This window comes from Strix aluco, chromosome 4 (assembly GCF_031877795.1).
Source record: "Strix aluco isolate bStrAlu1 chromosome 4, bStrAlu1.hap1, whole genome shotgun sequence".
Classification (NCBI taxonomy): Eukaryota; Metazoa; Chordata; class Aves; order Strigiformes; family Strigidae; genus Strix; species Strix aluco.
In genome coordinates this window covers 113,814,412-113,838,041 of record NC_133934.1, presented here as the reverse complement: position 1 = coordinate 113,838,041, position 23,630 = coordinate 113,814,412, and the positions used below count along the sequence as shown (strand labels likewise).

Genomic DNA, 23,630 nt, shown 5'->3' with positions numbered 1-23,630 from the left:
GGGCAGCTGGTGAAGACAGGAGGGGAACGGGCGCTGCCGGGCGTTGGCCGCGCTCAATGACGTAGGGACCTTTCCGAGGGAACGGGGAATCGGGCTGCTCCAGAACTGGTGCTGTTAAGGTGGGAAGGGCCGCCGGGCCGTCCGGTTTGGTTCGCACCCTGCCCGGCGCTGGCAGAGGCGGCGGCGGGCGGGAGCTGGCGGCGGCGCAGCCTGCGGCCTCCTCCCCGACAGGGGGCGCCGTCACGGCGGGCAGCCCTCGCGCCGGCCTCATGCGGCGGCCTGGCCCAGCAGGGGGCCTGCGCGGATTGGCTGCAGCGGGTCCTCGAGCAAGGGAAGGTTTGATTGGCAGGGGGGGTCACGTGAGGCGGAGGCTGCTGGCCGTTGATAATAAACATGGAGTCAATCTTCCACGAGCGGGTGAGTGATGGGCCGGGGTGCGCTTCTCGCGGGGGCTGGGCGGTGGAGGGGGGAGGAAAACTGGGTCGTCGGTTAGCTGTCCGGGCCAAGAGTGCTTTCCCTGAGGAGCTGGTCGGAGCAGCGGCCGGCTCTCCCGTCCCTGCGCTGGCCCCGAGGCAGCCCTCGGTCCCCACGGGGAACGCTTGGCCCGTGCTCTGCTCGGCGGGGCCGCGCTGCCTCTCCCTGGCATCATTCCGGTGGCAGGATGAGGCAGCGGCTCGACTTCCTCTGTTTTGGGTCCCTCTCGCTCGGCGATACCGGTGCCTGTAGCCCGGCCCAGCTCGGCTCTGCGAGGCCTGCGGGCTCTGCGGGGAAAGGGAGTGTTACTGGGGATCAGGGAGTCAGGGCTGAGCCTCAGCGTTTGCTCTCGCACGGTGACTGCTTTTCTTGGGCCTTTAGGCATAGACCTCAAGGATGAGAAGGCGCAGGCTACAGCTGCGTGTGTTTCTTGAAAGAGAACTCGCATGGCTGAGAAATGAGCATGAGCAGCGGCAGGGCAGGGCTGTCTCTGCTCTCAGGCATATCTTGCCTAGCGCGACTTGGCTGGGGTTGTGTAACGAGCAGGGGAAGGGGGAGCTGTTGAGGAAATCCTAATTCGTGTACTGTGCTTCTGTGTGCTCGACTGTGTTTCCTGTTTTGGAGAACAAATGTTTCTATGATCTACTGTGACTTATCCAGGTTCCCAAATATGAGCTATTTATGCTTTAATGCTCTTCAAATATAGTTGTCTTTTTTTATGTACTTTCATGCAATGTTTCTACACTTTTGTTAAGATAAACTAGTTTTTATACAATTCTTGTGTAATGGTTGGTTTAATTAGCAAATAAAGCAAGATAGCTGTATAACTTTGAAAAAAGAATTACTGTTCTGAAATCCATAGAACCTGACGAGTGTTTTTTCAAACTAGGTTTGGGTTGCAAAACTTGGCAAGCATTGTGGTGTTAAACAGCTGCTGCTCAGACGATGAGTGTTGGATTTCAGCCATTATGCTACAGTGACCTTGAGTTCCAGTCTAGATTCGAAAATTAGTTCAAGCGTACATTTCTCTTATCTGGCCTAGCCTATCACATAATGATATGATAACTTTTTTTATGACTAAGTTGCTTTCTAGTTAAATAACAAAACTTGGATGAAATTAAAGTGACAGAGCATAATACATTCAGAGTTATAAGCTGATTATAGTTGCTACAGGTTTTTGGTAAGGGGGGGTACAGCCTCGGGTGTCTCATGTGGAACATAACTGCTTCCTGATAAGTTAGTTACACAGCTAAAAAGTTGCACCTGAATCCCTGTTTTAAATTGGAGTACCAAATGCTTTTTATCATGTTATCATTACTATTCTAGGGAGAATTTAACTGAACCTCTGCCTTTTTTTCTTAAGGGGTATTTTTTTTTCTGCCCATCAAGTGCACTATCTCAGTTTCTGTCAAAATATTTTAAATGTTGCACATTCACCTCCTCCCCGCCTTGAATCTGCACGCTTCAGATTTTCCAGTAAAAAGGCATGAAAAGCATGGTATTTATGAAAGAAATTTAACAAAACAAAGACCAAAGCAATGTGGCATTCTTAACAGGGGAATGACAGTTGCAGAAAGTAAGGCTTAAGGAGACACTATCTTGGAAGTTGGTCCTTTCTTTGGTAAGATAAAAGTGGTTGAAAACACTGAAAACAGGGCAGCAGTTTAAATCAGGATAGCTTTCAACAAGGGGATTTCAGAATGTGGAATGATGCAGGATTCTCTGCCCCCCCCCCAATTAATGTCAAAAACTGTAGGATCAGTTTTCTCTTCTGCATTTTGCACTTAATATGTACAAATTTTGCATGTGAAAATTAATGTTTATTACTTAAAGATAAAACTGTACAAACACAGAAAGGTCCTTTTAGTGAAGTTAAGATTTAAGCATGTAATACAGCTAATTTTCAAAGGTATTTTAATATCTCTTTGTTTCTAAATCAGTTTCATGTAATTCTGATGGAGAAACTTCTGATTCTTGAGTAGGTTCTTCTGTTATAGTTATTGTATGAACAGCAGCAGGGATGTGGTCCCAAAGGGACAGGAGCTGGTGTTTAGTCTTGAGTTTCTTGTTGTGGGAAGGACATGAGCTGGATGAGGCTTCTGGATTCCATTGAACCTAGCTGTACAGCCAGTCTAGCTTTAATAACTCGTTGCTCAATTGAGTGATGAAGCCCTGGGAAGATTCTGTAATCTGGGGTAAAGGGAACTTTTGAGGCTCCTCCTGTAAGGGAGATCATGGGAGACTTGTGTGTATGATTTGTATGAGGCTTTCATGGAAGTTTAAAGGATATTCCACCAAGGCATGCTCTTGTATTAGTTTCTGTGGGTTTGGCAGGAGGGAGGGGTGTTCTTCATTGTTGTTGAGGGGTTTTAGTTTTAATAGAATGCATGCACATTAGAGTTCTTAATATAAATAAAAGTGAGGACTGATTAAAACAAAACAGAAAAGCAGGATTTTAAAACTGATATTAATCTTGTCTTGCACTTGCAGTTTGGTTATTTGTGAAGAAACATTGCTTTTCATGGGAAACTAATTTGGTTGTTTTGTTTGATATTTTTTTTTAACAAGGCAGTATTTTATCTGCACTTATGAGAATGATGGAGCCTGACATGCATTCATTCAGATTAGATATTTTTTAAGTTCTGCTACGAAATCATGACTGGCACTTATAGTTTACTCATTTTTAATTTGGATTGACAGTCTAAAAATGTTATATTACATTTCAATTACCTCTAATATGCTGGATATGTTTTCCATTTAAATGGTTTATTAACAGAAAATAGTTTCATTGTTTAATACCCGGAATTTAATATTTTCTTGTCACCTCATCATTGTCATCAAGATTTTAGAACCAGTAGTATTGGCTTCTTTTACTTAGTTCCTATACATAAATTTCATGTGGAAAATCACTTTCTCGGCAATAAATAAATTGTTTATAACCTGAACGGGGTGAGTAACCTGAAATGTAGATGTATATTTTTAATCTCTCCAAAGTCCCAATGGTCTGCTTTTCTTTAGCCGCATGTGGAGAGCAGATTGCCAATAGCCACACCTGGCAGGGAAGAAAAGCTAAAAAAGAACTAGAGCAGAAAACATTTTTACTTGGAAGTAGAGATCCAAACCATTTCATTTTCATGTGGTGGTGATTTGGAAGAGGACAGAATCCATTTTCCTGATGGTTGCAGAGTTGATGTGTGATTTGGTCAGGCCACTGGCAATTTTTACAGTGTTTTCAAAAATAATATTTTTACATGACATTTATTTCCATTGAGGAAATGTAGTATGTGTGTTTGCTTTTCTTCCCCATCAAATTGATGGAAGGGTTGTATTCTATAACTTACAGTGTAATACATCTGAACAATATATGGCATTCTGGGTGAGTGAGGAGGGCAGGAAGTTTGCCAGAATGAAATGGTTGAGCCATTTTACACAGTAAAACATTAACGTGATTTTTTTTGTTGTCTTTGGTATTTTTTTCTTTTCCAATGTTAGCAAGAAGGCTCATTGTGTGCTCAGCACTGTCTGAATAATTTGCTACAAGGGGAATATTTTAGTCCTGTTGAGTTATCCTCTATTGCACAGCAATTGGATGAGGAAGAAAGAATGAGAATGGCAGAGGGAGGAGTGTCTAGTGAAGAATATAGAACATTTTTACAGGTAAAATCATTTAATTTGAGTTTGCTTGATATTTGTCTGAAATCTAATATTGTATAGCACAGACCTGCTATTCTTGCATAGCTAGAGAAGGTTAATTTCCTAATGCTAAAACTTAAATTTGTAGGCCTTTTCATGCATCTTAAATTTGGCATTTTCAGATGTTACTAGTACAGCTTCATAATACTACAAAAAGCTACGTTATCTTCATTTTACAGGTAGGAAGGTTAGGCATGGTGAGGAGGAGGATCAGCAATTTGCCTTTTGTTTTTGTAAGTCAGTAGCAGAGATAGGAACAGAAGTTCCCATCCCTGTCTGTCCTTTAAGCACTAAGCATTTTTAATGTAAAGGTTTGACTTTTTAATTAATAAGCTTATTTGGGCACTGTAGCCTTACAGACTAGGACATAATGAGTTGTTGCTTTAAATATGTGCAGCTATATTTATTTTCAGAACTGAATTATTTCTGACCTTTTATGCTTACACCATTTTTTCCCTTTTCTCCCTCCCAATCTCACACTGAGCAGCAGCCTTCTGTAAATATGGATGATAGTGGATTCTTCTCAATTCAAGTAAGCACGGCTCTATACTGACAGAATTTTCTATTTATGCGCTGTATGTTCTCTCATTTAATTTAAATGCCATCAAGCTTTTTTCATCTAAGTTTCCGGTTTATATGTTTAATGGGGTTAAGTGCTGAACATTTAAATCTTTGGAGCATTTTCCATTAAGAACAGTGACTTGCAGTTCTTCAGTTCATGGGCCCTTAAACACAAGTAGAAGCACGGACTCCTGAACTATGAAATGACACCTGCTGGCAATAAGCTTGATTTCTAAATTGCTTCTTCTGGCCACTTCAGGTATAGACCTTAGCTCCCTAGACTATGGGTGAAAAAGCACACTTGAGATTGTTTTCTCAAATTATAGACTGTAAAGCCCTTGGCAGTGGTTACAGGGTTATCTCAGTGATCTGCAGAATGGAATACAGATATTGCATCTTTTTCCAGGTTTTGTAACACACTCCAGACACTTTAGAGCTATTTTTTTCTTTTTATTTTTTTAACATAATGGAAAAGTAATTAATAATAAATACTTAAACCAGAACAACAACAAAAGGTATTGAGCACCAGATTGGGGCTTGTGTATATACTAAAGCTGTAGGTAATGCTTTGCACCTTTGACTGTCTCCCAAGCTTTCAGAGGTGCTCGTCAGTGTTCCAGAATCCCTCGAGAGCCTCTCCTCCTATGGCAGGACAGGGCTGTTTTTCTATTCAGTGAAAAACTGTTAACAGTTTGGCATTTCTTGTGTTCCTGATTGTGCTGCTTTGATATTGAAGCTGAAAAAAAAAATTCTTCCTCATATTCTACTTCTTTTGTCCTGTCATAGCTTTGCTCACTTGCTACATAGTTGACTCGCTGAAAGGAAGATGAATTGTTAATTTAAAATTTTATAGCATTATTTCAGATAGCTTTAAAGGGTTATTGAAAAGAGTTTGTGCTAATGTTCCTGACTGATCCTGTGACCATCCAGTGGTGCAACATTTCCAGTAGCTACTGTGGGGAAGGATGACATTGTATTGTGGGGGAACGGAGGGTAGAGTGGTACATTGAGAGCAGAGATGACAACTTACGAAGTGTCTGTGGGAGGTGAAGTTACGGCTTTGTCTGGGGGAGTAAGCTTATTAACACATCTCAGTTAAATCCTAATTTTGTTACTTCCCCTTAGATATGGTGTGTGTGTTATGTTTGCATGTAGATTCATGACAGCTGCATTTTGAATAATGTGATTCCTAGGTTTACTAGCCATGTTTTGAAATCCCAAGTTTTATGAAAACAGTGTAATTGTTTATAGCAGCTAAGATGGTTGCATTGCTTAATTTAGATTTTACTCGTTTGACTCATGAAAAGTGCTATTTTTTGACAGGTTATAAGCAATGCCTTGAAAGTTTGGGGTTTAGAACTAATCCTCTTCAACAGCCCAGAGTATCAGAGGCTTGGGATCGACCCTATGTAAGATGTTTTTTTCGTAGCACCCTGCTTTCATTTTACAGAAAAATAATGCTCTTAATCTGTGATTTAAACCTTTCTTTAAAATTACTATTTCAAGCTCTGTTGCATTCTGATGTTTTTATTATCCCCTCTGGTTTTAATTTTTTTCCTGTCGGGGCTGTATATGAGCAACTGTCCTCTGTGCCTTCATGATATCTCAGTATCTGTGGCATCACAGGTATATGGAGATTTCAGTAATGTTGACAACTTCCTAATGTTATAAAAACAGTATGGGTACTCTGTAACATCAACAGTTGTATTGCTGAAATTTTATTATATAAGGTTAAATTAGTGGTAGCAAAGAACTTAAACATTAATATGCACTCCAATATTAGAGTATTTAATTTTATCTATACCTTTTGTTTTTCTTTTTACAGAAATGAAAAATCATTTATTTGTAATTATAAGGAACACTGGTTTACAGTTCGAAAGTTAGGAAAACAGGTGACATTGTCTTTTTCTATTTAAAAATTGACTTCAGAATGGGGGTGGAGGAGTGGTTGCGAGCAGGCCATGTGTTGGCCTTTTGCAAGCTTTTGCTGCAGTTTGCTTTAATAATGTCCCATATTAAAAAAACACAAACAAACAACAACTACTAAATGTTTGTTCTATCACAGAAATGCCAGGCAGCTTTTTATGAATGTTAGCCTGGGGAAAGACCCTAGGATCAATTCCCTGGTGAACCTGGCCTCAGGAGCTGCAGCTCTGGTAGAGTCTGTGTGACGTCTTAAGCTCTTTTCTTTCTTTTCTGCATGAAAAATAGCAGAAAAATTGTACAGGGGGGTGTAGGGGGTGGGGGTGGGGGGGAAGTCCTAGAGGAGGATTAGGATCCCTATAGAATGCAAACTTATTTTAAAGCAATAAATTATTTACATTGTAAAATTAATTTTGGTCATTTAAATGGACAGTAGGTATAGAAAAAGTTCAAATTTCAAATATGTTAATATTTATGATTGCTCCTATTGAAGAGTATCCATCAGGATAAGATTGGGGAAAGTAGAATCACAACTTTGCACTATTTTAGAAAACTTTCTGAAACAATTGTATTACAAGCAGGAAATAGTTATTAAAGGTAAGGGATGGCTATACAAGTATATGGTACATATATAATAACGCAAGTCACATCCATGTCTCTTGTAACACCATTGCAGTGTTTTATTTCAGTAGCCAATTATTGTTCTGGATCATACTGCATAAACTTAAGCTGGTTTGGTGTTTTTCAGGGTTTTTTTGTCATAGAAAATGTTCATGAAATAAGCTTTTAGATTCCACAGTAGTGGACAGGAGTCTCTTTTACACCAGTTGCAAAATGAATCAAACTAAGTTACCTATGTTGTCATCCAGATTAAAAAAAAAATAAAATTTTTCACTTCACCTGTGCGTAAACAAACTAAACTCTTGTTCTGTTTAGTTTAAAAGTATGGCTAACATTTACGGGCAATTTTCTTATGTTTGATACTGAAAATGCTGAATAGTCTCTTAAAAGTACAGGCTTGTTCCTTATTATATGTACAACCATGTTGAGTGAAATTTTGTGAGATAGAATGCTATCCCAAAATGTTCTAAGTTGGAGGGGGGTTGTCTTTTGTTTGTACATGTGGCTTTTAACCACATGAAGACAATTCTAGGTGTCTGTTATCTAGGGAGTAATGAGAAGATAGACAAAAGTTGACTTAGAATTGACCTGCTTTTCTTCTGTTGAAGCAAAATTACTTTACCAACCTTCCTCCTCCGTATCACCTTTTAAAAGTTTGTCTGTAATTTACCATATTTTTTTATGTAACTTTATATTCCCTGCTCCTGTACTGTTAGTCCTCTTACCCTTTCCCAGTGGCAAAGGGTGTTTTTGACAAATTAAATGACTGAATGACAAATGGTAGATAGTCACCTGTATTCCAGGTGAATTACAGCATGGGCCTGACAGCAATATATGGCTGCATATATGGAAGTTCGGGTAGATAAATGCATTTTTGTGAGAATGGAGATAGAATTCTCCTCCTACTATCTGAAATGGTGCTTCCTGGTTAAAATTGGATAATACTGAATGAGTACAGTATAAAAAAGGTTCTTCATATTGATTACAATATATATGGGGACTTAAAGGTAGAATATTTTGTCATCCATGTTGAATATATTTTATCTCTAGAAAAAGTGTTATAAATGACTAGTCTTCAGGGGATAGAAGAGATCTGTGTTTATTTATCTCAAGTGTCCCCTATTGTAATATTATGCTGTACTATCAGCATATTAAATTGGAGTTAATTTTTCTTAGTTTTTAAACTTTAAAAATTATTTCAGAGAGAAGTAAACAATAGTTTTCAGCATCACCAGCTATTAAATGCAGAATGTTTAATGGAAGTTTTTCATGGAAAGAATTCCAGTTCTGTTTTCTGTATCTATTAATTTCTTAAGATACAGCATTAATTTATGAAGGGTTTCTTCCTTCACTAGTCTCGAACAGATTTAAATCTAGATCAAGCAGAATTTTAGAATCATGTCTGAAATAATTCTTCTACCATTATATTTTGATTTATCTGTTTTAATCTGTTTGCCTGGTACTAGTGCTCAGTAATGGGAGAGAGCATGCAGTAATTTCCCTACTTCACATCTCCTGTTAGCTGAAGAGTATTTGAAGGGTAACCTTTAGCAGTATAGGTATTGTGCTTCAAAAGACTTCTAATTTGATAATTTATTTTACTAGATTTATTCAGATATTCCATCATAGAAAATGACCACAATGTACAGAAATAGATTACCAAGTAATCTTTATGCTAATTTGTTCTCTCAAACCTTTTTTTTCTTAATTACAGTGGTTTAACTTGAACTCTCTCTTGATGGGTCCAGAACTAATATCAGATACATATCTTGCACTTTTCTTGGCTCAATTACAACAGGAAGGTAATAGTAACTTGCAGATGTTAAATCTCATTAATTAAAAGTAGGTAATAATCATTATTTATTAGAACTTATGTATTCAGTTAACTACCCTTAGTTTTATGATTGAAATAGTGAAATAATCCAAGTCCTTATAATGAAAGGTAGAGCCTTACATTGTAATAAATTGTACATCATTGTGTTCCATACGGTGTGCATTTTAGAGTGTTTATGCACGCACCTTAATGCTGTAGACTTACGATTTATTTTTCTCAGGTTATTCCATATTTGTAGTAAAAGGTGACCTGCCAGATTGTGAGGCTGATCAGCTTTTGCAGATGATTCGGGTACAGCAGATGCAGCGACCAAAACTAATTGGAGAAGAGACAGCACAGTCAAGAGATCAGAGGTAAGGTAAATAGACATTTCATTTTAATAATGAAAATATGATTGGTTTCCATGAGTAATGCCTACATGGAGACAACCCCCTTAAGAAGTAATTAGAAGTACCTTCAGTGCAATACACTTATTACCACTGCACACAGTAAAAACAAGTTGGTGGAATACAAATGCTGTATTTTTAAGTGGGCAAAATCTACCTTAATAGGCAATCTTTCCATGTGCATAAGCGTTGTATAGTGCAGAATTTTAATTTTATGATTACAATATTTTTCCAATTATAGTAAAATGGGTTAGCAAATCTTACCAAACTGTGGTTAATAGTAATCAGTCTATAATTAAGACTGGCTTGTGCGTTCTGTCATAAGTAAAAAAGAACAAGAAACCAATATCTGAATTCTGTATCATATAAATCATACAGCATTCCCTTTTGGAGTAATTTCACTGTAAATGTTGTGGTGCTGCTCTGTGATGCATCCTGCTAATATAAAACATTCTTGAAAGCATATAAAGTACTATTACTGCAATAATTTTATCATGTTTTTGTAGTGAATAAGTTGCATACTGATAAAAAGGCTTAAGGCTTTTCAGATTAATTCATTATTATTTCTTCCACTCTGTAAAGGTATACTGGAGTTGTAAATTGATGGAATAAAAACAAACTACTTGGCAGTAGTATGGAAAGATTGTATAGTTTACAGAGGATCTGTGGCTCTAGTGTGGTCATCAAAGCTTCCTAAAAAGGAGACCACATGCACTATTTTCTGCTGGTGTAAGTGTTTAAATAGCAGCAGGCTTGAACAAGATGTATTATTGCTCTTTGTAGGCTTACTGTTTTTGAAGTTTTTCGTATTGAACAGATTCTTATCAACATGTGCATGGGTTTAGAGTTGCAGTATTTTCATTTTTACAGCTGCAAGCTCTTTTGTGCTTTATTATATAGAAATTAAAATATTTGTTTATATAGCAGATTTTTCACAATAGAAATGTTTTTTTTCCAAAGTTAAAAAAAAGAGTAGAGTTAAATCAGCAGAAGATATTTCCTTCAGATCTCACAGTAAAAGTTAATACCGTTGCAGTGTGAATTCTGCCATAAATGTATCAATTTCACAGGCTACCCAGAAGTGATGTGGACCAAGCAATAGAAGTTAACCATCCTTTTGATGGAACAGGCATGTTAGATGAAGATGAAGAGAATTTTCAGAGAGCCCTGGCTCTAAGTAGGCAGGAAATTGATATGGAAGATGAAGAAGCTGATCTTCGCAGAGCCATTCAACTCAGCATGCAAGGTACGGTGCTCATCTAAATTTCTCTTACAGTGTTCATGTTGCTTATGCTTTGGTCTGAAATCAGTTTCAGTCAGCCACTTTTTCCAGCATGTGTCAAGCTCTCTAAAAAGATGAGCATTGTGTAGAAGTACAATCCAGAATTCCCTGTAGCTGTCTCCTTTCTGCTTTTTGAAAAGTTGTAACTTTCATGTTAGCATTGATCATTAGCAAGCAAGAACAAATTGGCAAAGGGTGGCAGGAGGGAAGGGAAACAGTCATAAGGTGAGGAGAGATAGTATCAAGTGAAGTTAGCCTACGTGCTTGTTTCTCCGACAAGTTCCTTTCTTCCACTCCAGTTTGAAGACATTTTCTTAAGCTATATTTTATTTACTGACTTCATTTTACTGTAATTAGTAGGATATGGCATGTTCTGGTTTTAGGTAGTCGTCGAAGTGAGTTCTCGGACTCATTACCACAGAACGTTCCTCAGTTGCCTCACAGCAGTCAGACAGACTCCCTTTCTTCAGAAGAACTGCGAAGGAGAAGACAAGCATATTTTGAAAAGTAAAGTAGTTGATAGAAAACTGCACGTGGAAGTACATGTCATTTTTCAGTGCTTTTGGGGTGTGGATGAGTTTCTGACTGAGCTCCAGCTTAACTCTTCTCTCTTAACATGTTTTCCTAATAGTACCTGAATTTTGCTATTCCCAGGTGGTTCCTACGAAGAAAAGAAGCCTGTAAATAAGAGGGGATCTGTTAGTAATGCAACATCAGTCTTGTGAAGAAAGAAAACATATATGTTCTAGAAGTATTTTAAATCCTCTAAATTTCTGTAATTACTTTCCAGAAGAAAAGTATTATTTCTCCAAGACTTAGCTACTGGTAATGATGCCTCTAACGTGCATCACGTGAAAGCGTTTTATTTTATGTTGCTGTTCTGGAGTACCTTCTTAATATACTGTTGGGGTATTGTAGCTTTTCCTTATCTCTGTCTCCTACTGATGGAGGAAATAAAGAACAGGGAGAAATGCTGTGGATGGGAGGAGTTAGACTTTACATGAGAGGATAAGAATGCAAAACATCCGAATTCTGTGAAAATAGTAATGTGGCTTGGAGTATAATGTTGGGAAGATAGGTGTCTGAAGGTTAGCAGGGTGATGTGATTGAGATTTTAGGTGCAGAGGTGTTATTTTACCAAACAGCTTCTACTTCTCACTCTTGTCCTACCTTACAATGAAATAGACTTGATACAGGTCTCATACTGATGTTGATCTTACTCTCTTACAAATTTATAACACTTTCAGGCAGCAACAGTTACAGCAGCAAGATCGGATCCCAAACCTACATGATAAGCCAACTCTAAGCTCAAGCACTCCAGAAGCTGACCCAGGTATTTTTTTAAACTTCCTTTCAGCACTGAAATATTTATGTCTTTTCCAGCTTTGTATTGTGTTCTGTTTCCTAACTTCCTTGTCTGCCTACTTCCTCACTCTAGCAGCCATTCAGCCATTGCTCTCTTTGGCAGTGAAGGAAAGGATGACTTTCTTGAAAAGCCTGTTCTGCTTTGAATGTCAGTATCTTCTTTCAAAGTGAAGAGCATTAATATTAGACCATTTGAGTTCTGGCTTTGCTTTTTGTTGTTTTTGTATGGCTTGAGCATTACAAATTGTAATCTTTGGGATTTGTACCAACAATTTGTTTTCTAAATTACTTTTAAAATTGTATGGCAATGTAATAAACTTGGAGTAATAGCTGACAAAATTACTGGAACCAGTTTTCAGTAGAGCGTAAGCATGTAGGCCTTGCCAGTATTAGGTATTGGTGATCCAAAATGAATGTTATAAAGTGACTGTTGTGGATGGAAAGTGAAGTGCAAAATGTTCACTGATTTTAAAAACCAAAAACCCAATTTTGGGTGTGGGGTGGAAATGGGGGTGCACAAAAGGAACATTGAAAGCATTTAACTACAGTTGAGAACTAGCTCTGTGCCTTTACTACAACTTATATGCATTTATTTTCTTTAGGAGGTGATATGAGTGAAGAAGACATGCTTCAAGCAGCCATGAATATGTCTCTGGAATCTGTTAGAAATCACTTGAACACAGAAGAGGAGAAATGACATAACTTTTTTTTTTCCTCCTCCTATTGTCAAAACACTAAGTCTCCATTATAGTTTTACTGTGTGGATGTTGCACAAGCAGGGTTCATTTCAGAGTTCTGGAAGCAGGAATGAAAGGGGGCTGGATGTCAAGGTTTAGAGGGAATCTGCAAATATAAAAAAAGATTGCACTAATTTAGAAAACTACTACAGAACATCTGTTCGTAAGAGTAGCTGTATTAAAATTACTTAAACTATTCACATGAACAAAGTTAGACACGTGTAGCAGCTGTACCTTGCAATTAAAAAGCAAGTTTAAATGGTTTTGAATTCTATAGAAAATACAGAAGGTGCAGGAAACAGCATCAAGTGATTTCCTTTAGTACTAATGGAAAAGTAGATACAAGTAATAAGTTGTACTCCTAAATGACTAAATTCTTTATAAGAAATCACTTAAAATGGGAAAAAGAATTCTGTTTATCTTAGATAATTTATTTTGTGATAGTTTATTCTGAATTACTTAATGACAACTCTTCGATCCTGCTGTCCACTTTTGAAATGACCCATTCTGCAGGAGAAACATGAATCCATAAATTTCATACTTTGCAGTTCAAGAGAAAATCTTCAGTGTATTGTTGATTCTAATGTTACTCCTGAATCTTTCAGTGACTTCTGATGCTTTCTGGTTTTGCTTTCAGTTCCAACTCTAAAATTTTCAGATCCATGTTTAAAGTAGGATTTTTGCATTGCCTTTTGGCAGATAACTCGCTGCCTTTGATTTGATTTTTTTATTTGTTTTCTTATGCTCTTCCTAGTTATGCCACTCATTACTGTAAAAGTAGCATATAATCAGTTAGGTTAAACAGGCTTTCTTTTCTACCTCTTCTGGAGTCTTTTTACTTCTTCAAGCTCAACCCTGCATTCTGGCCTTTCACTACGAAAGAGCTGTAACTGAGTAGGAGAAAGGAGGAGGGGATTTAGGTGCCATAAAGTCAGTGCCACACACATAAGGTGCATTCCTGCAGTCTGAAATGACCCCTTGTGCAAGTAGCTCTTTTAAGAATGAATATTTATGTATGTGTGGATGTTCTTTCTGAAGTGCTTTTTATGAGCGTCTGTCAGAATGTTGCAGCTTTTTCAGGAATGGCCTTTATTCACGCACCTTACGATTTTTTTATCATGCTGTTTCTGATCCTGAGAAAAATTGGGGAGCAAAGTATGTGAGATGTCTTACAACCAATAGCATAAGCTATTTGCTTTGATATCCAGGATGAATGTGTAACAGGGTGACCAAGCCTGACTTTCAGCTTCAGTGCAAGAATTGAGATATGTTTCATTTTCCTAAATGGTGCTTGAAATACAAATTCTGTTTACATATAAATTATATGGAAATATGTTATAGATAGGGGATGTAAGCTGTAGTCCACTTAATGCATTAACAGTTAGCACAGGCACTCTAAGAATCTTTTGAAGATAACCCCAAGTTTCTTATCAAAATATTCTGAAGTTATTTCATTGCACAATAGAAACATTTAATTAAAATTAGCGTGAAATGAATGGTAGCTAGATGGAAATACGCATTCAGCATCACATAGTACTGTACATGAAAGGGCTTTTACCTCTCAGTAAAGATTTGTTTACAGCAATGGTCTCTTGATATAGCTTAGTATATTATTATATTATACATAATTGGGCTAAATTCTGTTTTCCTTACCTGTGTGCTGAATTTCCACCAATGTCACCAGAACTACTGGTATGTGTAAGACAGTATGGATTTTGACATGAAACAGCACTATTTTTAAAAACTGATTTTAAATTTTCTCTTTTTTAAATAATCCTGTCATGCACATTAATATTTGTAATGTCTCTAATACAGCTAAACAGTGGCTTTAAGAGTTCATATGTGCATATGCCATTTTGAAATGCTGTATTTTTCAGGATGTAAATTTCTGCTTTCAGTTTAAAATTTATATGAAACTGAAAACAGGAAAGGAATCTCTAAAGCACTGAATTATTTCTTTGCTCATCTGTAAATTATCCACAGCTTTAATTTTCCTTCTTTTGTTGTGCCATAAATTGATTCTGAAATAAGACTCTCATTTTTATAAATAGGTATAGGCTGGCAATTTGATACCAGTACTTGGAACTTGGACCTTTTATCATCTATTATAAGAATATAATAAAAATGTACTATTTCTATAGCTATATAGTGTAGCAGCCCTATGTTAAAAAAAATACCTAGCTCGTTGAATTGCATTAACTGTAACCCATGACAATTACATGTTTTTATAATCACTAAAGCATGGAGGTTTGCCTTTGAACTTTCATGTGACTTTAAGTTACTTCATCACCCAAGTGTTTTAATATGTAAGGAATATAAAGTAACAGTGCCTGAAAAGCACAAATGTGTCAGTCATTACAGGGCTAACCATATTCCTTTGTGTAGAAACATTGTCGCTTTACAAATACCAGTTTGATTTTCAGAGGAATGTCAAGTTTAATGAAGTAGGCGTATCTGCCTAGTCAACCAGTTAAGAGGTAGCAATTTAAACTACATATGTCAATTGCACCAAAGGAAGAGACTAATACTAATTGCCAACAGTACATATTTTATAACCCAGACCTAAAGTTCAAAATGTGTGGATCTGACACGAAGCTGTCAATAAAAAACTGATCTCATTTTTTGGTGTGCATTCTTTCAGCGATAAACAGTTTTCAACGTGGCTGAACTATGCTCATAAGGTGTTTTCTAATTTAGAGCCTATTCCTGTTGTTATCTATGCTGTCAAGCTGAAGGGTTTTTTTTCCCATGTTGTAGCTTTAGGCCAAAGTCCACTGTAAAGGAGTAGAAATTGATTTTTTTTTTTTTATTACAGTATGGTATTTGGGAGAATTCCAGACTTACTCATCCAACAGATTTTTACAGTCTTCCTCACAGTGAGCAGTCCATGTGATGTAATTTGTATTTTTCTGCCTATAGAAATCAAAGGGTAGGGGGATTGAGGGATATTTACATCAAATATCTTCCAAAATTAGTTCTGTAAGTATAATTCTGTAAACTGCTTTCATGGTCTTGTAATGAGGGCAGGAATAAAGTCTTGTAGTGCAGTCATGCTTGATTAGGCACAGCAGATATAAATATGAGCTATTTAAATGCTTACATTTTTCTGGGCTTGAAACTAATCTGATACAATACTGGCTTACTCTCCAACATTTGGGCTCCTTGTGCCCTTCAACTTCAGCAAGTTTAAATGTAATTTTCAGCTAAGGTACCTACTGTTTTTCATACTTTGCAGACTACTTACACAGAACCAATACAAAGTTAATTCTCCAATGTGTTTTAATGTTGGTCTGTTGTTTTTATTACAAATCTATAAAATGGTGAGTTTAAAATGGTTTCTGCACATGTCTAGTAAACAATTTTATTTCAGTATCTCAGACAAATACTGTCATTTGCAAGCTGCTTTGTTTAATTACAGAACTGACAATCAGGCTGTTAAAAATTAACCAGAATGTGTTACAGTTCTAAAATGTCTGTGAAATTTTCTAGAATTTAGTTATTGTTTCAAATAATGATGAAAATGTACAAATGGTGGCCGCCTTACTGAGAAATACGGGGAATGGGATTGGAGAACTGTGGAACTCAGACTTACAAAGAAGTATTGTACAATTTATGTTACTAGTATGTACTTTTAAAGGAATTGGAAAAAAAATCCAAGGAAAAGAAAAATTGAAGTGGAAACTTTTTTTAAGGACTTAGATACAAAATCATGTTGCTCACTTGGTAAGCCATTACTGTCTTGCATAAAACAAACTTAATTTCTGGGAAATCTTCATAGTTACAAATCATTTAAAAAAAAAAAAGTCTGAACAGGTAATGCATATATACCCATTCCCCACATACACATGATCAGTTGTTCAAGTAAGAACAATGCTTGATGATTCAAAGTGGCCTGGTCCAAATATTCAGTTCTCTAGTTTCGAATTACTAGCTGCTTTGTGTTGTATCCAGGTTTGCATCTTAAAAGCATGAGCTGTTTTGCAATAAACTTTTTTTAACCTGCATACACTCATTTTGCCTTATTTGCATTTCAGACATGGAGGGAATGCTTTAGTATTTCACCTGCCGTAGTCACCTCCTTCCCCAATTACAGTTCTTCAGAATGTTAAAGTACATGTGACTTTTCAACTGCTTTTACCAAATCAAAATGTTTTTACTTTATTTTCTTTGTTAAGAAAAGCAAGTAATTGTTACTACACGTAAATTTTTTTTAAATCCCTTCCCCCAGTATAGCCACTGTGTGAATTCAGGTGTTTGAACAGAAAGGGATGTAATATTTAAATGCCACTGCACCAAAAAAATTATAAAAACCTTGATATTGTCTTCAAAGCATGCAAGCATTGATAAAATTTTATTTTTTGCTACATGAAACCTTGTGTACAAAACAGTGTAGAGTTGGGATTTTGTAAGGGAATAATTTTTTTCATCTCTTGCTTAATAGTTGTGTATTTTAGAAATCATTTTCAGTAATAGATTTTTCGTCTTGAGCCTGCTTTCAGATTCATGTCTTTGGCTCTGGATTCCTATACAATTTTTTGTCTATTTTGTGTATATAAAGCAGATAATACTGTAAAAATTAAAAAAAGGAAAGCTGAAATGCTTTGTCATTGTTTTGACTAGAAAATGGCAGTGCTGTTTGATATTTTGAAAATGCTCTCCAAATAGGCACGAATCTATATGGTTGTATTTGATATCACTTTTTTAAATAAATATGATTATAGCTTCTAATGTTTCTCTCTTGACCTGAGTATTTGCATGTGTGTGTTCCCTTCTATGTGGATTGGGCACAGAATTATCAAACATGAAAATCTCATCTTTGATATCAATGGGCTTTACACCCAATGTTGTGTATATACCTTAGCAGCGAGGTAATTTTCTGTTATATGTAACTGACATTTTGTCATCTCTGATGTCTTTTCATCTGTTGATACTCGAAAATTAAAGACACTCCCATTAGGAAGAAAGTTAGTGCTGAGTATTATGCTACATCTTTAAAAATTGTATGCTTTCTAACTTTAAGCTAATGTTCTCTGTTTTGCTACCAGAACACACATTCTTTTTGTGACACAATGCACTTTTTGTAGCTTAGTAAATCCATGGAGTATACTGGATGATTTCTGTGTACTTCACTCAACAGTAGATGAAGCCAGTCAGCTAAAAAATGAGTTGTAATGCTAAATAGTTTCCAGTTTTTCAAGAGTAGTAATTAAAGTGTGGGGGGGGAAAGCCTTCTGTGCTACTTCACTGACTTCTTGACTTACTTGGTATTATAAAATGAACCCACAATAGGAGACATTTTTATCATCTCTATTTTTGAAAGTCTGGAGGATATCACTGATCTTACTTGGAAAATGTTAAGACAGTTTCACATAAAAATGAATTAATCAAACATTATTGGAAAAGATGTCACATCTTTTATTTCCAGTGGACTAATACAGTTTCCTTGCCAGAGCTCTGCAAAACGCTATTGGGGAAGCAACAAGCAGGTTTTTCCATGGTCACCTGGTAATGTTTGTCAGTTTGTAACTCCAGAGCATGTGTTTTGTGCCTGCTGCCTTCTCCTCTCTAAAAATGTCAAGATTTCACCTGTGAAATACTCTCCTCGGCTTCATTTTACCATTGATGTGGTGCTTTTATCTTTTTATGTAGTTACTAATTTGAAACAATGAGCTAGCTGCCCTGTATTTTATTTCCAATATTGGCAGTAATTTATATCGGTGTTGTTCTGTTCTAATACTGCATTTTCTGTACTTCACTTGATCAAAACTGGAATTAATTGGACCAGAGTTGGGGTTGTGGCTAGAAATTCTGCCAAGCATCCATCTATCACATTTACATCCAAAGCAGAGAGGCTTAGTATTTCAGGAACTTCCATATTTTGTAAAACCACACAGTTGAATACAAAACATCTCTTCTTGTAGCAGCTGGATACTGTCTTGTCGCTGATACACGACCCAAGTATGTCTACGTACTAAGGGTCGGGTTGACGTTAATCCCAGGGTGTTAACTGGCCCGGCCGCGCCCCTCACCTCCCCGGATGCTCCACCACAATCCCGGCGTCCTCCGCTGTCCCGTACACGTCATAGACGCCGCGGGGGCGCTCTAGCCGGCTGCGGCCGTTGTCGGTGGTGTTTCGGGAGGGGGTGTCATGGCCACCGTCGAGGTGGCAGAGGCTGGAGCCGCCGGGAGGAGCCCCTGAGCCGGGTCGTGCCGGGGGGATACCCGCGGCGCTGGCGGAAGGGTCGCCGAGACCTGTCTGCTGAGGCCGCAGCAGAAGTCCTGACCATCCCTAGCGAGGAGAGGGGAGGAGGACGCCGCCCTTTCGCCTGCCGGAGCCGGCTGCCAGCTGCGGGGGCCGCCCGGCGCGGGGCCCTCCGAGCGGCGGCGATGGCGTCGTGGTTCGGCGGGCTGGGCTCGGGGCTGGGTCAGTCCCTGGGGCAGGTGGGGGGCAGCCTGTCTTCGCTCACGGGGCAGATCTCCAGCTTCACCAAGGACATCCTGCTGGAGGGCGCGGAGGAAGTGGGCGGTAAGGGGGGCTGAGGCGCCGGGCCGGGCGGGGGGAACGCGCGCCGGGGCTGTCTGCGGGCAGTGTGTCCCTGCTGGGCGGGCCTGGGGCCGGGAGGGAGCCCTTCCTCCGGCCGCTGGTTTCCTCAAGGATCGGCAGCGGCGGGGGGGCTCCGCTGCGCGCACCTGCCGGCTCCGTGAGGGGGCTGAACCGTCCCGCTAACCGCAGCTCGGTGCCTTTCGGGAGAGCTGCTGGCGTTGCTGGCTTTGATTTCGTTTTTATTCCGCCCCTGTGACCTCAGGATCTGGAGAATAAACAAACGTATTCCTAGGCTATGATAGCAGAGGTAAACCTGTTTCAGTTTATTCAGAAGTTTCATGATTGCGTGAAGCATTGTGTTGATCAGTAATGAAAGCACACAAACCACGCTCTTCTCCGTTCTGTTTGTTTAGTTTATCTAAAACCCCTTTCGATTAGCTGCTTCTAGAGTGGTTTCATAAAAATGCAGAGTAGTAGTAGTACAGAGGTTTTTTTCCACTGGTATGATCTAAGTCTGACGTGTCACAGGCAAAGGTCCAGTGTTTCTGATCGTTTTGTTACTTGTATTTAAGTTGGGCCCAGAGAAACCTGTCGAGTTCTACCTGTCTCCTACAGCCAAGTAGGAGAACATGGCCCTTGTTTTATAGGGATTAGGAACTAGGATGATTTCTATTTAAATTAGAAAGTTGAAATAAAAAATCCAAGACATCAAATATTCAGTGAAGTAATAGTGTATTTATTCTAGACTAGTTTTTTCTTTATGTTTTTAATAATGCTTTTTTGTTGAAAGTTTTTGAATAAAACTTGATTTTTCTAGTAAAGCAATTGCATAACATGGTAATAAATATCAGTAGGTTAATACCACTAGTATTGTTTACCATCTTGAAACTGTAACATTAAAAAGTGAATATTCTCAAAACAGTGTTAAGAATAGCAACTACAAAGGACAGCTAAGACTTTGGAATACTCATCTTAAATGTGAAATTAAACAATTCTACTTTGTAATTTCACAACTATGACACATTGTGAAAGTATTGTATAAACTTGTTGGCGAGTTGATATTACTGGTCTCATGGGTGGGTTTTTTTGGTATACAGGTAAAATGCTTGGAAGAGAGAAATTTGTTCTGTTAACTGCAAAGTTACCATTTTCACTTTTCCGAAAGACTTGCTTAGAATTGTTTTAAATTCCAAAATCCATATTAGTTTAGTTTGGAAACATATTTTAAGCTGCTAAACTGTGTAGTCATCAAGTGTGTTTGTTTTGCCTTTGTAAAAGGTAAATCAAGATTCCGATTCGCACACGTGTGCTTTTAGTTAGTGCCAGAGAGATATGCTGATGTTCAGTTGTTGCTTCCAGGTGTACTTGACTGCTAGATACTGCTTTGAACAACTTCTGTTTTGTAAAAATTTCAGAGTAATACATTTTTATGGGTTACTAGCCTTTAGGGTGTAAAAATCTAGTGACATCTAAGTATTCTTCCATAAAAACCTTTAAATACTATGTGGCCTAAAGAATGCTTTTAGGGCAGTTCCTTGCATTCCATTTTTAATTTCCTAATTTTCTAATGTTTCCTAATGTTCAATATTATCCCTTACATTCACTGCTTTGACTGCCATCTGAACTGAGGATGGTGTTTGTGGATTACAGACTTTAACATCTTCAGTTGAGCAGTTTTCATGGGTAGATTGTTGCCTCTGCAGCTTGAGCTGCATCAGTTTTAAATAGCACATAGGAAATGATGAAATACAGTATTTACTTGAAAATTATATTTATTTCAAATTTTGAAAAATTGTCAAGGTTGCTTTATAGTCAATTCAGGATCATTTCTCATTAATAAAAGGAAATGTGGTATTTCTATCCATTAAAAGTGGGACATGGGATAAGTAAACATAGCCTATTTGAGGAAGGTTGATCATTAAAGGAAGAGTCCAGGGTCAGAATTATGTGGGTTTTGTATTAGATAAACTGGTAGGTAGACTGTGTCACCTTTGTAAATGAAAATGAGTCTTATGGGGTTTTAATGCCTTTATGTGGGGGGCAGGGTTGGGGTTTTGTTGTGTGGGTTATTTTGTGAGTTTTGTTGGGTTTGGGGGAGGGGGGTTCTGAAAATTTAGTCACTGTTGTGTGTATTGTATGGAACTAATTCTTGTTTTGAAACTTCACTTGAGATCACTGAGAAACACCCAAGTGTCATGTCAGAGGCAAAGTCCTAAATGAAAAACAGATTCAGTGACATGAAATAGCCAAGCAAAAACTTTTAATTTCCCTTATTTTAAAGCTTAAATCCACACTTTTCTGTTAGTTTTGTGGTCTGACTTAAAGCCTAGATAAGAGAGAACTAAATTAGTTTCAGAAAGACTCTCTGGTATGAAAAGTAATTCTGACAGTGTTCTGATAAAAGCAGCTTTTGATATTTATCTAGGAATGAACACTGAAGCAGTCTGAAGTCAGATACTTATGAATAACTGTGGTCTTAACTGATGTCTGCTTAACAGATTAAAAGTAGTTTAATAAAATTGAAAATTTTCCCTTTCTTTCAGATGCAGCAACAGAACTCCACGTGTCCAATTCTAGACTCAGAGAAATAGAAAGTATTAATGCAGCACAAAAGTTTGAAGTAAGAATTTTTGGAACACTACTGTAATTAAAAGCAATAAATAACATTTGTTTCTTGTAAAAGTGAAATATTGCACTGAAGTTGCTTGTTCCTGGGTAAATCTAGAAACAAGGGTGACAGTGGTGTTAGAATGTGGCTCTTTTTTTTGGTGACAAATTGCCATCATAGTTAGGGGGGCACATTTGTTTCTTGGAGTATGCATGTGGTACAAGTTTCCATCTTTTGCTGACTGCTGCATCCTGCAACTGTTCCTACCTATTATGTGGACTTGGAATGCAGCATTAGACTTGGTTCTGAAAAGCTTGCAAAGGCAAAAATCTTTTAAAGTTTTCATAAATGTTATCCGGTATAAAAAGTTAAAATTGGTTTATAGTGTTTTGTATATAACCACAAATAAAAGCAGATCTGGAATGCCTGGTATGCTGGACAGCATGTCTTTTGTGTCAAGCTTCCACGTATAGAGTGTATGTGTCCCCTGATGCATTTCTCTGCCTGTGTGGCCCTACTGTATAGTCACTGTGACATAGCTGCTGATGCTCATGTTCTTACAAAACTGCTTAGAAATCCCATGTGCCCTTGTGGAAAGTGACTTTACGTACTTTTACTTAGACTTGTTGGTCTTGGGACTTCACGTATGGCTTTAAACCAATGACTTGTATGCCTTCAGCCCTCAAGAGCACTGTGAAGTTAAGATAGTATTTTGGGGAAGTAAATGTTCCCACTTGTCCTTTTTCTAAACTCTTTCCATCTGCAATTGGCCTATGTCAGATTTGTGCTCTGTGGCTGTTCTTAAATTCCACCTGTGGATCATGCTAAGAGGTAATTCAGCCCTGATTTTTTCTCATTGGCATTTACCTCTGGTCATCACCAACCTGTTTGTGAAAGTGAGTCCATGCCATATAAAAATGAAAAGCTTGGATGTGAATGTGATTTTGGGCCCACACTTTGAAGTTACTCTTACTGTGTGGTGTGAGTGAAGTGACATGAGAAATGTGTACAATTTAATTGATTACTGTTCAGCAGACTTACACTTTTCTAATTTGTAAGAACTGTTCTGAATTTACCAACATTCATTTCTCATTTTTGCTAGAATGAGAGACTGAAAAAGGTTTGTAGTGATTTAGAAGAAAAGCATGAAGCAGCAGAGCTTCAAATAAAGCAGTTATCTATAGAGTACCGAAATCAGCTTCAACAGAAAGAGGTAGGAAACAGAGTAAAATATTTGAGTAAGTACATCCAATAAACTTACATATTATGCTGTTTAATCTCTTTGTTATAGTATCTGTGCTCTTTCAGTGGAAGTATTGGTCACAGTTATGGTTTCTTGGTTTATTAATGTAGGCACTGAGAGACTAAGACATCTGTTTCGTTGGATCATGTATTATAAGCAGAGCTGCCAGGAGATAGTTGAGACAAAAGAAAACTGGGAATGTCGTGCATATATTAGAATTTCTGTTGCTTCTGGGATCACTGTGAGAAAGGACACTTAAACTGCTTTGTATTTCTGATTCAGTTATCTTTAAGGAAGGCAACAGGACCAAATGCTCATTTGAAGCAGTTATATTGTCTGTAGATATAATTATTTATCTT

At 37.8% G+C, this 23,630-nt stretch overlaps 2 protein-coding genes across 3 annotated transcripts in view; both read left to right on the top strand.

Annotated features, from left to right (window-relative positions):
• Window positions 1-337: 337 nt before the first annotated feature.
• On the top strand, window positions 338-17,604 carry ATXN3 (ataxin 3). Of its 2 annotated transcripts, XM_074824957.1 has the most exons (11): window positions 338-417; window positions 3,967-4,131; window positions 4,655-4,699; window positions 6,052-6,137; window positions 6,554-6,620; window positions 8,987-9,074; window positions 9,327-9,459; window positions 10,563-10,738; window positions 11,158-11,281; window positions 12,022-12,107; window positions 12,742-17,604. In XM_074824957.1, the coding sequence occupies exons 1-11, from the start codon at window positions 394-396 to the stop codon at window positions 12,834-12,836; spliced, it is 1,089 nt and encodes a 362-aa protein (XP_074681058.1). In that variant the 5' UTR covers window positions 338-393; the 3' UTR covers window positions 12,837-17,604. The 2 variants fall into 2 exon arrangements, with proteins under 2 accessions (XP_074681058.1, XP_074681059.1); XM_074824958.1 differs by lacking the exons at window positions 6,052-6,137; window positions 6,554-6,620.
• A 1,378-nt stretch (window positions 17,605-18,982) lies between these two features.
• Window positions 18,983-23,630, top strand: part of TRIP11 (thyroid hormone receptor interactor 11) — a 31,367-nt gene continuing 26,719 nt past the window's right edge. The window contains exons 1-3 of the mRNA XM_074824967.1: window positions 18,983-19,402; window positions 21,964-22,040; window positions 23,131-23,241. Coding sequence (XP_074681068.1) covers window positions 19,264-19,402; window positions 21,964-22,040; window positions 23,131-23,241 — 327 coding nt within the window. The 5' untranslated portion in view covers window positions 18,983-19,263. The remainder of the gene's footprint in view (window positions 19,403-21,963; window positions 22,041-23,130; window positions 23,242-23,630) is intronic.